The 16,631-nt window shown below is 42.1% G+C and overlaps 1 protein-coding gene across 1 annotated transcript in view; it reads left to right on the top strand.

Annotated features, from left to right (window-relative positions):
• PALMD (palmdelphin) overlaps positions 1-16,038 on the top strand; it is a 49,135-nt gene extending 33,097 nt beyond the window's left edge. The window contains exons 4-8 of the mRNA XM_084756352.1: positions 7,708-7,822; positions 7,955-7,988; positions 8,106-8,219; positions 10,020-11,120; positions 15,677-16,038. Coding sequence (XP_084612478.1) covers positions 7,708-7,822; positions 7,955-7,988; positions 8,106-8,219; positions 10,020-11,120; positions 15,677-15,720 — 1,408 coding nt within the window. The 3' untranslated portion in view covers positions 15,721-16,038. The remainder of the gene's footprint in view (positions 1-7,707; positions 7,823-7,954; positions 7,989-8,105; positions 8,220-10,019; positions 11,121-15,676) is intronic.
• The last annotated feature ends 593 nt before the right edge of the window (positions 16,039-16,631 follow it).

Below are 16,631 nucleotides of genomic sequence, written 5' to 3'. Positions count from 1 at the left end.
TGCCTTTTATGTTGCCAGTCCAAATGGATGTTACATCTAAGTTCACAGAAGTCAATTTTCAATTTTAAGACTTATTTCCATAGTGGCTAATTGGGCAAGCACAGGCAGACATATGCTTTTAAATTCCATCCAGCCTTAGGCTGCCTATGAGCCTCCAGAGCAGTTGCCTTCTTAGGTGCCTTGATTGCTCATATGTCTAATGGACTTAGAAAGCTACTCATAGGTAACTACAAGAATTAATTAGGCCATGGTTAATACTGTATCAGTATAGAGCACATGTTGGACATTTTCCTAATCACTAACATGTCCAGTACTGAAAGGTTTTGGCTGTAAACTTTTGAATTGAACAACTGGTTATTTTTTTTCCCCATGAGTTCCAATCTGTTTGGCTCCTAATGGTGAACTCCATCAAACCGTTAGCTCTTGTTAATGGCACCAAAAACTGAAAGAGATAAATGAACCCTTAGCTGTGGGAAAAAATTGCCTTCTGAAATAACCTCTTCTTGACGTATCCAGAATGTAGGTGCAGTCTTGGAATTGGATTGAGGATATTATCTCCCAATCATTAAGGGAGGCCATTACCATCACCAAGCCTGAAATGAAAGCCCCCTGTTTTCACATAGGGAGCTCTTAGAAATAGCCCTCTTTTCCCCCTGAGCAAATAGGCAAGAAGAAAGATTCCAATAATGGATACCATCGAAAGCGCTTTCCCGTGTGCTCTACTTATCTAAATTGGCGCGTGATGACTGACCACCATCTCTCAGAAGTTAAAAGAGAGACTGACTCATCCATCAGGCCCCACCTCACAGCCCAGAGGCACCAGAAAGGAGACTTTTTCTTTTCCTCTGTTGCCTGCCTCTCACCAAACTGAATCAGCAATCCAAGGAGCTCAGTTCCTATTCTGAAAGGTTATACTCTCTAAATACCAGGGAGCAGCACTTAAAGAAATTCTAAGCCATCCACTGAAACACAGTCAGGGGACGGTTGGAGTCAGCCCAGCAGCAGCCCTATTTGATGTTCTTCTTTAAAATATTAGCTTGTGTGTGTGTTATGCATATATACCAATATGCATACCACACATGTAGAGATATAGAGATTATATATGTGTGTGTATAAATGTATATGTGCACATGTATAGAGCTTCTCAATATCTCAGTTACTTTTTTAGGTTTACTTTCATTATTTTGTGTGTGTGTGTGTGTGTGTGTGTGTGTGTGTGTGTGTGTGTGTGTGTGTGTTAGCTTTCATGTATAGATGTGTGCCAAATGCATGCTTAGTACTCAAAGAGGTCGGAAGAGGTCATTGGGTTCCCTGGAAGTAGGGTTCTTCAGGGTAGTTGTGAACCACCATGTGGGTTAGAGAAACTAACCCAAGTCCTCCGCAAGAACAACAACAGTGCTTATAACCACTGAGCCATCTCTCTAGTCCCTCGATAACCTCATTTATCGTAGCTAATTTCTTTCTCTTTCCCAAATATTTATTTGGAAGAGGTTTGGCCTCAGTCCCTAAGGTAAGCACTACATTATTTAGCCTTTAAAACAGAAATAAACATCTTCTCAAATGAACATTGAATGGAGAGGTGCTGTCAAACAGATGCACACATATGTATATTGGAAGGGGAAAAATAGAAGGAAGAGACAATGCTAAATTTTTTTTTTTAAAAAACAACACATAACAGAAAGACCACACTCCACCAGGTAATATCTTATGAGAAAATTGTCTCTGTGCATTGTGGGATATTTAGCAGCGCCCCATCCTCTGCTTAGTAGGTTCCAGCAGCACTCCAGTACCCAGCCATGACAACCAAAAAGCATCTCCAGACTTTGCAAATGTCCCAGGGCACATTGAGAACCACCCTACTGGGGATGCTCAAAAGGAAGTTCTTGCTGCCATACAGCTTAGTGGGTCCCAAACACCTGATGTGTTATCAAGAGTAGCAGTTAGCAGAGCACCTCCCTTTCTACTGTTGGCCTTCTCTTGTTAGGCTTTTGGGGAGAGGTAGTGGAGGGAATCATGGGAAGGAGATGGCCAGCTAAGCTGTCTTTCAGGGGAATGATTTATTAATGACAAAGCAAGCAACATGGCAGATCTAAAGTAACAGGTTTCAGTCCTACCAAACAAAGGGTCATACAAGACATAGGCTAAATAACAAGGAACACACTTCTTTGTGTGGAGCTTACGTTAATGTGTGGCACGTGTAAGGTGACAGTAGTCAAGCTGTCTCTCACCTCTAGGTGGCAAGGAGGAGCAGGGACTGGGTGTGTTCCCACCCTCTCTTAACCATCCCTGCTACATAGAGGGTCAGAGTTGTTGGACACTGCTAAATCCTAAGCAAGTGGAGACACTCTGAGAATTTCTAGGGTTTTTTTTTTTTGTGGGTGGGAGAGTCAGGGGTGAGCCAGGGTTTCTCTGTATAGCCTTGGCTATTCTGGACTCACTTTGTAGCAGGCTGGCCTCAGTCAAACTCTGCCTCCCAGAGTGCTGGGGTTACAGCGTGCACCACTGTCAGATCAAATTTCTAGTTCTTCATTCTTGGTCATTCTTCTTTAGATTCCCACCACTAAGCAGACATCTGGATCTTTTAGGAAGATTTCAGAAAGGAAAGAAGAAAAAAAAAAAGAAACCACAAATCAAGCCTCTAACATTTATCTTTCCATGGTAACATCTATAAATAACAGACATGTGAGAAACCAAGATCCAATAAGAAACACTGAGTTTTGCACTCAGCGGAAACTACAAGAGACAGTCTCCATCAGTGTGGTTCTCGTGAGGGAGGATTCTAACCATCACCCAGACAGGTCCATACTGTCCTGGCTCAAACCAAGGAGTGGGAACTGGGAGGGAAGCATGTGGTTGTGTTTAGTTTTCACAACCTTCATGATACGTCATTAGCCTAAAGCCCCCTAGTAATGACACTTTTTCACACTGAGACTTGAAAAGTTTCGCATCCATTCATTAGCAACTACTTTGATGGTTAGCAAGCCTCCAGCCACATGTTCTTATCATTGTTTTCTAAAAGCATTCATGAGACTCATGCAGCATTCCCTTGTCCTCTGCCTTTTCTTCAGAGGAAACAATACCCAATACCAGTACAGCTGTGATTCACCAAGACGATACTGCCCAGGCAGATGAGCAGATGAGGACTAAATCAGAAAGAGGCAGAGGCAGGAAGAAACTAGCATTTGCTGTACACACTATTTCTTTTACTTCTTAGTTAAGGACTGATGAGTATTTAACATTGACCAGACTTTGGTGTTTTAAAAAAATAACTATTTGCTCATTAGGGAGTGATAGGGGATCTATGTGTGCCTGTGTGCACATGTGCGGTGTTCCTGTGGAGGTCAGAGGAGTCAGTTCTCACCTTCTACTATATGGGCCCCAGGATTGAACTCAGTCATCACGGCTTGGCAGCAAGCTCCTGTACTTTCTATGCCATCCTCAAACTTGGAATCTTTAGCTGTCTCTTTTCCTTTCTAGGAAATATTACCCAAGCATAGGTATATGGCTATACATACTTACTTCCAAATTCATGTCTTCAAATCCAGACTCCTGTGGCCTCCAGACTTTACGGGCATCACCTTCATATCACACTTGGATGTCTGAGATTTAACCCAGCCCACCAGCCTCCTGCCTTTATCTCCCAACTTCAGTTCAACTAGTTACATGTGTGGGTTGCCAGTTACACAGGTCCTAACGATGGCATCATCATCATCATCATCATCCTTCTTCTTCTTCTTCTTCTTCTTCTTCTTCTTCTTCTTCTTCTTCTTCTTCTTCTTCTTCTTCTTCTTCTTCTCTCTCTCTCTCTCTCTCTCTCTCTCTCTCTCTCTCTCTCTCTCTCTCTCTCTCTCTCCCCCCCAATCCCCCCTGCCACCTATAAATATATTCTGGAAGTTCTCCCTTCAAAATATTTCCAGGAGCCCCACCATTTTTCACCTTAGCAGCCTTATATTATCCTAGCCATACTATCACCAATTACTCTCCATGCTTGCCTCTCAGTGCAGTCTCCCATCCAAGTAGGAACCAGGCCTGCCTTTGCTGAGCTTCTGAACGTGATAGGTTAATAGAGCCTTCAGTCGACAAATCTTTCTATGTCCCAGGTCCTGTATGTTCCTGCTACCTGTGGTCTCTCCTCACCTATTGCCTCGTTTCTCCCTATTCTTTCTGCTCTTAACACCAAGTTTTTAGGTACTCTGATCTCTGGGCATATTTTTGTGCCCCATCCTCATTATTTTCACAAATAACATTTATTTAATGAGACTTTCAGGCACAATGTTGTGGGCTCTTAATCCTGGTAGTAAACTATGCCTTTTTTCTCATGGAAATATTTTATATATAAATATATATATATATATGCTTATACACATATTTTATTGAATATATATGTGTATATGTATGTAAGTAGGTGTATGTATCCATTCACAAAGATAAAAAGCATGCATATTACACTTATTAATGCAGGGGCCAGCAAACCATGGCCTAGAAATTATCTAGCCCTGGCTTGTATTTTTGCTGTTGTTGTTGTTGTTGTTTTGCTTTTTTGAGACAGAGTTTCTCTGTGTAGCCCTGGGTGTCCTGGACTCACTCTGTAGACCAGGCTGACCTTGAACTCACAGAGATCGGCCTGCCCCTGCCTCCCAAGTGCTGGCATCACAGGTGTGCACCACCATGCCTAGCGCCCTGGCCTGTATTTTTATGGACACAAAATAGGAATGCTACACACACACACACACACACACACACACACACACACACACACACACACAATTGAAGTGTTATACAGAAAAAAAATAAGGGAGAAAGAAATGAATAAATAACATAAACCATATGTGGACTATAAACCTAAAACATTTTGCATCAGATCTTTCACAGAACAATCCTGCCAGCCCGTGTATTAATGTCTTCCTTCCTGATAGAATGCCAATTTCTCAATTTTTGACTATCATATTAATACCATACAGAATAGTTCCTCCTACAATGAAGACACTAAATAAACATTTAATGGAGACATAAAGTAATGAAGACAATGATGAGTTTCAGGCTTGGGTTACACAGGAAGCTGTCAGATGAAGCAGAATTCAGGCCTCGCTGGGTCTTGAGAGTCAAGTCTGTAGTCATTTGAACTTCCTTCATTTCTACCCAGATTCTCCTTTTTTTGTGGTTGTTTTTTGGGTTTTGTTTTTAGAGACAGGGTTTCTCTGTTAACAACCCTGGCTGACCAGGCTAACCTGGAACTCACAGAAATCCACTTGCCTCTACCTCCTGAGTGCTGGGATCATAGGCATGCACCACCACACCCAGCTCAGGTTCTCCTTTATACACTGTGTCTAACACACATATTGGGAAAAGAACTCTTAGGTAGGTTGTAAAGGGAAACAAAGGTAGAATGTGTTGTTGAAAGCCTTGAGAATTTTCTCATGAATGGTCTTATGCCTGCCACCTGCGACCTGCTACCTGCCACCTGCCACCTGCCACCTGCCACGTTCACCTGGCCTTCACACCCATCATCTCTTCTACCATCACCTAACATCTGAACTGAACAAGCGTTGCTACTCTCATCATGCACAGGGCAAAGTTGCCTTTTGAGAAGGTTAAAGAAACTGACTATCATGTGTAGCAAAGACTATAGAATCCAGGTCTATAGCTTTTTTAGTGGTTTCCCACTCTACTAAACTGGACCAACACACATTCCATAATTCAGCATACATTTTATAATTCTGCTGATGAGGAAATACTAGCAGAGACCCGGAGAGATTTTTTTTTAATAGAATCTCCTGGGAAACCAGGGCTACTATAATTCACTTGAAGCTGTATGATGTTCAAGAAAACCTCCTCGCCTATATATGGCCTGCAAATGGCCAGAGGCAGCATCAATATCAGAACCTGAAGTTAAAACAATGATAGACCACCTAAGATAATCACATCCTGGGATTTTTATTGGTGTGACAATAAGCCAAGGTTCTGGAGCAGCCAGGCCCATGGCCGTCTCCAAGAAGGAAGCCAAGAGAACTGGCAATTATGTTAGCTGACATGAATGTCCACAGCTGTCCTCTCTTGGGCCAGCTGCTACATCAGATCAGCAATTCCTCTGAGGCAGCTGACTTTCGAGTTCAGAATGTCTGGCAAAGACTACATGTATTTCATGGCTGGAGGGGCCTGCCTTAGTAACTACAAACTGTCAGAGCCTGTGGCATCACACAGAGCAGAGGTCCTGGAGCTCGCCTGAATGCTGATATGAGTTCACAGTGTGTTTAACAGTCCATTTTCAAGTGTGTCTCCTTGTCAATTCCTTTGTGCACTATCAGGATAAACATACCCACACCTACCCACCCCCCCACCCCCTCACCCCACCCCCACCCCCATCTACCAGCACAGCACAGAAAACACACTCTCCGTAACAGAAACAATTGAGACTGTCGTATTAGGATTCTCTCCATTTCTCCATCTCTTTGCCCTATTGAGAAAATAGCACAGTGCTCAAGGAGCTTAAAATAGTGTCATTTTTTATCTTAGAATATGCAAAGGCGAGATATGGTGGCACACTCCTCTAATCCCAGCACTCAGGAGGCTGAGGCAGGCAAATCACTATAAGTCCTAGGCGAGCTTGGTCTACACAGTGAGTTCCAGTACGGCAATACAGTGAGAGCTACATAGTGAGACCCCGCTTAAAAAAAAAAAAGAATATGCAAGAATTTTACTTATTAAATATCTGTGATTAAGTCAACTTTAATAATGGTAACTATTTTCCAAATAGATGGAGATTTGTGTAAGAAAAAATTAAATAACTTTGTAACTACAAATGTACCATTTCCTTGGGTTAATCAATTTCCATCTCTCTCTCCTTCCCTCCCTCCCTCCCTCCCTCCCTCCCTCCCTTTCTCCTTCTTTCATTATGAACCAATGTTGTTAGTAGCTCAGGCTAGCCTCAAACCCTCAGTCTTCCTGCCTCAGCCTCCAGAGCTCAGTCACCAAGTCTGCTCCATCTCATTCAACCTAAGGAGTCTCTTTATGAAGTAAATTATTCGGGTTTGTGTGGAAGCAGAATTAGTCATTGCAGCAAAGGTAATGAGGCCAAAGCCAAATGCTTCACTAACGTGCTAGCTCGTTTTTCTCATCCCTGGGACAAAGACGCAACTTAAAACAGGAAGGATTAATTGGGATCCACGGTTTGAGGAAACACAGTCCATTGTGGCTGGGAAGGCACAGAATCAGGAACAGCATGCAACAGCTGACGACACTGAAAACAGAGGGGGGATGTCGGTGCCCCCTTGTTAAGTTAGCTTCTTTCCCATTCCCATCTCCATTCAGTCTGGGTCTTCAGTTTTTGCTATGATGGGTCTCCTCATCTCAGTTACGTCGCCCTGGAAATAACACACACACACACACACACACACACACACACACACACACACACACACCTATTAATGCCCTTGCAGACACTTGGATCCAAATGATCAAAATGAACTTTTATACCTCAGAGGTCCCTATGTTTAAAAAAAAGATAAAGTAAATGAAAGTAAGCACACTTGGATTGAAAATTATTAAAGTGCTGGAGCCTACTATGCCTTAGGTGTGTGGTACTTGGGGCGGACCTGTGATGCTCAGTGGGATGCTACATGCTGGGAAGACATCTGGCTCCTGAGTCTGCATATAAGAGAGATGTGTCTGAGACTTACACAATAAGGAACATATCCTTTTTATTGTCAGGCTTGAGAAAGAAATCCAAGATCTTGAAAAGGCTGAACTGCAAATCTCCGCCAACGAAGAGGCAATTCTAAAGAAGCTAAAATCGATCGAGAGGACTACAGAAGACATAATAAGAGTGAGTGTAACTCAGTTTTAAACTACGACTCCCTCTCAAAAAAATACACAAGCACTGTGCTTCATAATTCTTTGCTGCTTTACGTCTTTATTCTTTAAACTGAGTTCATCATGGAAATCTTTTATCTTACAGTCTGTGAAGGTGGAAAAGGAAGAAACCCCAGAAGGTATGTTTTTTAGCAGCCTGTTTCATGTGGAAGCAAAATGATTTTTGTAAGTTCACTGCCCTTGTCTCACTATTAGAAGTACCTTACATGGATTTTGAATTCATATCAACTTTACAGAGTCAATCGAGGACATCTATGCTAATATCCCTGACCTTCCCAGTTCCTACATACCCTCCAGATTAAGAAAGGAAAGAAATGAAGGACAAGATGACGATGACCAAAATAGAAAAGGTATTCAAGACCCTACATCCAATGGCATGTTCTCAGTTTTAGGTTTCTTTTAAGATTATGACGTGTGTGTATGGTGTGTGTGCGTGTGTGTGCGTGCGTGCGTGTGTGTATGTGTGTGTGTGTGTGTGTGTGTGTGTGTGTGTGTGTGTGTGTGTGTTTGCGCACGCGCACATGCACGCGCACAGGCCATGGCATTTACATAGAGGGCAGAGAACAATTTTCTAGGGTCACTTCTTTCTTACTGACTTGTCTGAGGCAAGGTTTCTCTTGTGTCACCAGTATACAGCATTCTGCAGGCAGCTGGCCCATAAGTTTCAGGCTGATTTTTCAGACTGATTTTCCTGACTCTGCATCCCACTTCACCTAAGGAGAGGTGACTATCATCACAGCTAACTTTTTTTTTTAATGTTGACACCAGGGATTGAACTCAGGTCCTCAGGCAGCAAATGTTTCCACCTGCCGAGCCACATCCCTGGCCCTCTCAATTTCAAATTTTATACTAAGTCTTCACGGTTTCTTTATGTTTCCAGTTTAGGCAAAGTCCATTTTACAAAGTTCCCTGGACTATGGGACAGATCCTAGGTCTTTCACAGTTAGGGATAATGAGAGTAAAGTATTTATTCCATGCATTTTGCTCCCTCCCAAAATAAACAGGAAGATAAGGCCTGAAACAGGCAACAACAACAACAACAACAACAAAAAAAGCTTTAAAGCTTCTCTGCTCAAAGTTTTCACCCAGTAGATATTAAGTTACTAAGATATTTGTCAGCGAAAACATCCCCTCGGGAGGGTCAGGCATTATCTATCTTCATGGGATAATGATTTTCATGAAGCTAATACTTTAAAGCCGCTGGGAAAATGAAGGTTTGCTCATAGAGGAAAACTCGGAATCTTGGAATTGAAGGAGAGAAGCTATCCTCTGTTCGCAGGTACTCACTCAACAGATATTTAATGAGTGACTACTATACACCAAGCTTATGGTAGGTTTCACTAAATTAACCATTTAGGGAGGGCAATGCAGAAAAAAATAGGTAAAGATGTGAGGCAGGGAGAAGATGGGTAGGGATTTTTCAGGTTTAATTGGGTACCCAGGGAAAGCCACAATGTCACTCAGTAGAAGAGACAAGAAATACAAGATGAGCTGCAGGAAAAATATACCAAAAGCAAGCAAGCACCGGCACATTCTAATTCTTCAAAGAACACTGTTCCCTTCACATGTTAAGACTCCACCCACGGTGCTCTTGCCTGAACCAGGAGACTTCACCGTGGACCACTAGTCACCTCCAGATCAGTTGTCTCAGTACAGTTGCTATTGCTCTTATTTAAGCCCTTCATCTACTTGGAAGTGGTGTTAAACTAGGAATATAAAAGGGAGGCGGCTGGAGTGATTGCCCAGGGGGACTCAGATGCCCTGGAGATGGAGTTATAGGAGCCCATGGGTCTTCTAACGCGGATGCTAAGAATGTAACTCAGGCCACACAACCAGCACCCTCTCCAGCACCTAAACCAGGATTAAGGGGTTGGGTTTTTGTTGTTCTGTTTTGTTTTGTTTGAGACAGGGTTTCTCTGTGTAGCTTTGGCTGTCCTGGAACTTGCTCGGTAGACCAGGCTGGCCTCGAACTCACCGAGATTCACCTGTCTCTGCCTCCATAGTGTTGGGATTAGAGGCGTGCACCCACCACCTCCGGGTTAGACGTTTTTAAATGCCATCTAAAAGACCATCAAAGGATGTAAAAGTGAAGAAGTTAGTTTATAAGAGAAACTGGTACTAAATCGTGCGTTACATTTGCCTTTTAACAGCTTTGTATGCCATGGAAATTAAAGTTGAAAAAGATTTAAAGACTGGAGAGAGCGTTGTTCTGTCTTCAATACCGCTCCCATCAGATGACTTTAAAAGTACGGGAATAAAGGTGTACGACGATGGACAGAAGTCCGTCTACGCAGTCAGCTCCAATCAGAACACAACCTACAATGGCACCGATGGGCTCGCGCCTGTCGAAGTGGAGGACCTCCTAAGGCAAGCCTCAGAGAGGAACTCTAAATCACCCACAGAGTACCATGAGCCTGTGTATGCCAATCCATTTTGCAGGCCCATGACTCCACAGAGAGAAAGAGTAAGCCCTGGACCAAATTTTCAAGAAAGGATAATGATGAAAGCTAATGGACTGGGCAACCGTGCAACAGAATCCACATACAATATGAATGATGGGCTTTCAGAGCAGAGAAGCAATGGTCCCACTCAAGCCAACCTGACTCGACCAACACCTCAGCCCCGATCAGTGGTTCAGCAAGCCGAAGAGACGGTCGACAGCCGGCAAATGAGGACAGAGACTCCTTGGGAAGAATCCAATATCAGGCAGAATGAACATGAGGTTTCTCCAACCATGGGACTGAGCCCCAACAGAGCAAGCCCTGGGAAGTCACGACCCCAGAGTTCTTCACCTGCTTGCCAGGAGGAGGAGGCAGAAGATGTCAGATACAACATCGTTCATTCTCTGCCTTCTGACGTGGATGACACAGAACCTGTGACTATGATTTTCATGGGGTATCAGCAGGCAGATGAGAACGAGGAAGAAAAGAAGCTTTTGACCGGGTACGACGGGGTCATTCATGCTGAGCTGGTTGTGATTGATGATGAGGGGGAGGAGGATGAAGGACAAGCTGAGAAGCCATCCTACCATCCCGTAGCTCCCTGCAGGCAGATTTACCAGCCAGCCAAACCAACCCCACTTCCCAGAAAGCGATCGGAAGTTAGTCCTCATGAAAACGCCAACCATAAATCTCCCCACAAAAATTCCATATCTCTGAAAGAGCAAGAAGAACGCTTGGGCAGCCCTGCCCACCGCTCTCCCCTGGGTGTTCCAATAGCTGGAGATGGGACTGAGGATCCTTCTTTAACAGGTAATAAAAATGACAAGGCATGCCACTGCTGTTTACTCATGTGACAGTCTTCTCTGTGTTAAGGAACGCTCTGACTTTCTGCATCTGAGACCTCCTCATTAACTAACACGCACTGGCAGCTTCTATTAACGCTAATCCGAATTATCAGCAGAGCAAAGTAAGTCACTTCAAAAGATAACGAAAGTGAAAACTCCGCCTTGCTTTGTTTTAATATAGCATTGACTCCCTTCAGCTACTGGAAATGTGTCTTCTGTGAGAGGGCAATACCATATGTGAATAACTGGGGTTGCTAATTGATGTGCTGATCATCAGAAACATATTTTCCCCAGCAAACTCCAATGCCAACTACTTGCCTGTGCCTCTCTGTGACTTACATTTTACACATAAGCTAACAAGTAGCCTTAATTTTGCAAGGAAATAGAAGACACTATTTTCTTTGCATTTTATTACTCTGCCATATCTCCTTTCTCTATACTTTTATAATTTTATTAACCTTGGCTCTTTAATTTTCTATACTTTAAAAATAGAATGCTATTTTATCTTGCATCATCTATGACTCAATTTTTCATAGTCTTCTCCAACTTTGCATATTTATTTTTTCGATTTTCTATATAGCTGCATTTCTCATTCTCTATGAAGTTTTTATGGCTTTGTATCTCTTTAGCCATTTTAACATTGACTCAAAAGGAGTTGTAACACTTTTTGTACAAACTGACAGCTCCTCGATTTCAAATTCCTTGTCATCATTCAAATATAGTAAATGATTATCATTTATAGAAAAATGAATAAGGATATGACAAACGCAATTAGAATAACTGGGCTTACTTTAGCTAAAAATCCAAGTCAGATTATACACATGCACAGGCTCTAAATGGTAGATATGGAAGGTAATTTTAAATGTTTCTAATTGAAGAATGTTCATTAAAAAGCAGTAACTATTAAGTGGTAGACTGCCCAGCAAGTAGAACCTAATAGTTTTTAAGAAGTGTGGCAGGACCTATACCATTCGAGATATGTCTTCCTCATCAAACCATGAGCTCAGACTTGTGTTGCTAATAACACCATAATGGGGACATTCTTCCATTCTTTTAAGCTCTTGAGTTAAGTGAACCCACTGTAAGTTTAATCATTTGAAGAATTTCTACCCTCTTGGGAAATATTCAGTCATATAGCTTCCTCGGGATCTGGAGTAGAGTCCCCATGATAGAAAAATGCAGAGGCTAATCCCTTTCCTTTTGGAGAATGAGCTTTGTTTGCTGGTCAAATGTTTCCTTTGAAATTCGTTCTTAAAACAATAAATGAGACACAGAGAAAAGGATCACTCTATTTATGGTCAGAATCATTGGCATGACCAAATGTTAAAAACAAACAAACAAACAAACAAAAAACAAAAGCTCCCTGTTTTGATCTGGGGTGTTAGCCAGCTCCTCCCAAACACCCTGACTCCTTCTCTCCTGACCATGTCAACACATTTACCCCAAGAAAAAAGACAGGAAGTGACTAACATTTCCAGACAACACTAATCATGCTACTGGGCTAAAATTATGAAAACAGGAAAACCTATTCAAAGTAACAATACAAAGTCTTGTGTTATCAAACTAGGTATCTTATAAAGAGAATGCTCCAAATTCCTTACCTTTCATTGTGATATTATTTTACATCATTGCCTTCCAATTCATCATATAGATTACAGCGTGGAGGTGTTAGTCTGGATGGGTTTTTAAAATAAGTCAATCAGATTATCATATGCTTTCAGGGGCCACTTATGTATATTAAGCACATAGCTACCTATGTACTGCAATTTCACAAGTACATTGTATATTGTGCTTTCCAATATCACACAAACACACACACACATATACAGAGGGGGGGGCTACAATACTTAAAGACCCACAAGTTAAGTCCATTCCTTTATCATATTACAGATTGCTTATTAAATACTAATAGTATTTAATAAAAAAATAATAAAAATTTAAGTGCATGCATTACACACACACACACACACATGGACAAGCAGTTTTTAACTTGAAAAAGTGTATGTAGGAGGAAACCAGTCTAGCATGAGTCATCTACAGTTTGTTTTAGTAAAATTTTGAGCGTTGTGACACATGACAGAAAATTTGGGTAATCTCATGTCTGTCTGCTTGTATAAGCATGATATAGCCCAGACACACCCACTACTATATGGCTTCTAGTAAGCTTTCCATGATATCCCAGTGCCCCCAACAATGACGACGATGACGACAGCTACACAGCTAGCTTTCTTTGTTAGGCCTCGCACACCTGTTCTTGTCCCAGCTCAATTCCATGATCTTAGAGATACCGATGATCCTTCCAGATGGAGAAGAAGAAAAACTTTAGCTCTGGAGCACTCACGCATCATTGATTCAGAAACTGCCAGTAGGAGTCAAGGAAGGATGAGGGTGGAACACAAATCTCTCTCCCACCAAGTTTAAGCAGCTGAAACTATGTGTCTGAGTGGTTGTAGGAAAAGACAGCTGGGATCAGAGAAGAGGAGAAAAAGAAGGGTAAAGAGGAGACCTGAGGGCACACTGTTTGGGGGGCTGCTCCTTACACCGCCTGGGCATGCTCTGACTGCACACCTCCACGTGGAATGAGGTCCATTGCCACAGGCTTGGAGAAAGGAGGGGAAGGAAAGCTGGTGCTAGCTGACGTCGCTGTGTGTCCCTTGGACACAGTGTGACCTCTGTTTACAAGATGTTGTGCCTGCCTTAAAACATATTTTTTTAAAGATTTATTTATTTATTTATTTATTACGTATCAGTGCTCTGCCTGCATGTACATGTTCAGGCCAGAAGAGGGCATCAGATCACAGTATAGATAGTTGTGAGCCACCATGTGGCTGCTGGGAATTGATCTCAGGACCTCTGGAAGAGCAGTCAGTGCTCTTAACCTCTGAGCTATCTCTTCAGCCCCACTCCTTATCCCTGCTCTCTCTGTCTCTGTCTGTCTGTGTCTGTCTGTGTCTGTCTGTCTGTCTGTCTGTCTGTCTGTCTGTCTGTCTGTCTCTCTCTCTCTCTCTCTCTCTCTCTCTCTCTCTCTCTCTCTCTCTCTCTTTCTCTCTCTCTCTGCACCAGTAATGCAAGAGGCCACAAAACCTCAGCCCTTCTCAGTAGCCCTGCCTGTTCTGCAGTGGGACTGCACGCTCCTGCTTAGAGGTCAGCCACCCAGCAGCTCCTGGCAACAGAGCCCACCCATGCTGCTGACTGAGCAAAGGAAATTCTTTCAGCACACCCTGAACTTGGTCTTGCCATTAGACGTGATCACTCCTCTCTGATTTCAAGGGCAAGCCATGCTTCTTACCTTCCTTGAAATGAAACTATCTCACTGAGGCAGCAAGGCAACGAAAATAGCCTCATGACAGTGGCAGGTCATAGTTTTGTAAAAGGCCTTTTGGAGATCGGGTCATTTCTTTGGTTAATGGGTAACTAATGTGTGGCATAGAGACGGGGGAAAACAACATGTCTGCCCTTTTATTGTTTCATTAAAACAAAATTGTGCAATTAGCTAAATGGCTGCTTCTTGGGCCATTTAACACACAAATGTAATATTACATAATTAATAATAATCATTTGCTCAGTGCCTTCAAAGCATCTTACAACTTTTGGAACATAACTGAGGCAGCTATACCCAAAGGCCCTAACTATTAAAGCATAATACCAGGACACCAAAGGAGGACTATAAATTTCACCCCTACATTTTTAAAAAAAAATGTCTTCTACAGCCAACACTTTTTCCGCAGTAGAGCATACTCAAAGGTACATGTGCCATTCAAAAGCAAAACTGCACATTAATGCTGGTTGTTAGTTCACATCGTCTCATACATAAATTTATTCTTGTCATTGCACACCCAAAGGTCAGAGAGCCTTTGGACAATCAAACCTAATATTTTTTTTAATCCAATCACTAAATATAGTTTAAGAGTTAGTATCCTTTTTGTTCATTAGTACATAGCTAAGGATATGCACAAAAGACACACACACACATGTATGTATATATATATATATATATATACATATATATATATATATATATATATATATAGAGAGAGAGAGAGAGAGAGGCTTGTAGCAAAATTACAAACCTTCCACCTATAATGTGTTTACTCTGCTCATTTTCTTACCTTTGTAGACATAGGTTCTTCCTAGTTTTGTTTTGTTTTGTTTTTGTTTTTGTTTTTGTTTGTTTGTTTGTTTTTCAAGACGGGGTTTCTCTGTGTTATCTTGGGTGTCCTGGACTCAATTTGTAGACCAGGCTGGCCTCGAACTCACAGCGATCTGCTTCCCGAGTGCTGGGATTAAAGGCATGCGCCACCACGCCTGGCTAGTTCTTCCTAGTTCTAAACCTACTCCTGCCCTAAGTTAACCATAGCTCATTATTTCTACTATCTTTTTGTGCTACTAAAACAATGCTCACGCTGTTGGATAAAACCATCTGAGGTATGTTCTCAACTTTCCTGCCTTCTATGAAATGGTCGTTTAGAGCAAAAATTGTGATTCTTTCATAACTCATTTTTTTTTTACTTTAATCTACAGCTTTAAGGATAAGAATGGCCAAGCTGGGGAAAAAGGTCATCTGAGAGCCATAGTGCCACCTGAATAGCCTTTGAAGAAGAAGCCAAGAAATGCCTGACACTTTCTCTTCTGAATACTTTTATTTCTTGTTCTTAAAGTCCAAATATATATAATTAAACCCATAGTAAGCCACATAAATAAATATTAGTCATTATTTGTGAGGGGAAGGCCCCCCAAAAAAACTGGGGACAACAAATGCTAACTTTTCCAGTTACTTGACATGACTCAGTGGGGTTGGGGGAACCAATATATTTTTATTGTATTGATACCAAAGCATTTCTAATAAGAGCTTGTTAAATTTAAGAATAAAGTTATTTAAAGTATTTTGACTATCTTGACTGGCATTGTAATGTTGGTGATGAAAAGATGGGTGCACCTCATTCCGGAGATATCAGCCTTTCCCGATGACAGACACTCTCTAAAAGTCAGTAACTCCTTAAGGTAACTGCACTCTCATGCCGAAGACCAATTTCATTGGCTCAGTTGAGACTCCAAACCATTGCACACAACCAAAAGGCACATGTAACAATTATGCTTCTCTGTTCTGAGAGTGTGCTTAGGTTGGCTACCTTGTGAATGCACATGACCTTTCCAGAAGACAACGCGCGCACTTATTCTTCCTCAAAGTTCATCCTCTCTCTACCTCAGTTCAAGGTGCCGTAAACGATCACAGCTTAAGGCACTAAATAAAGAACTTCCCGTATTCTCAAAGGGCACAATGCTGGCCTAGATGAATAAGTCAGCATCTTCACATTAAAACTAGGAGGAAGGGTTAAGGGCGGGGGGGGATATCGCTCAACTGATAAAAGTGTTTGACTTGCAAGCACAAGTTCAATCCCTAAAATCTATGGAAGAATGACCAGCATGGTGGTGTTGGGGAGCGAGAGACAGGCAGGTATGACCTCACTGGTGAGCT

Source organism: Acomys minous (assembly GCF_964271855.1).
Source record: "Acomys minous genome assembly, chromosome: 14".
NCBI classification, from domain to species: domain Eukaryota; kingdom Metazoa; phylum Chordata; class Mammalia; order Rodentia; family Muridae; genus Acomys; species Acomys minous.
This window is presented reverse-complemented; position numbering and strand designations above follow the sequence as displayed.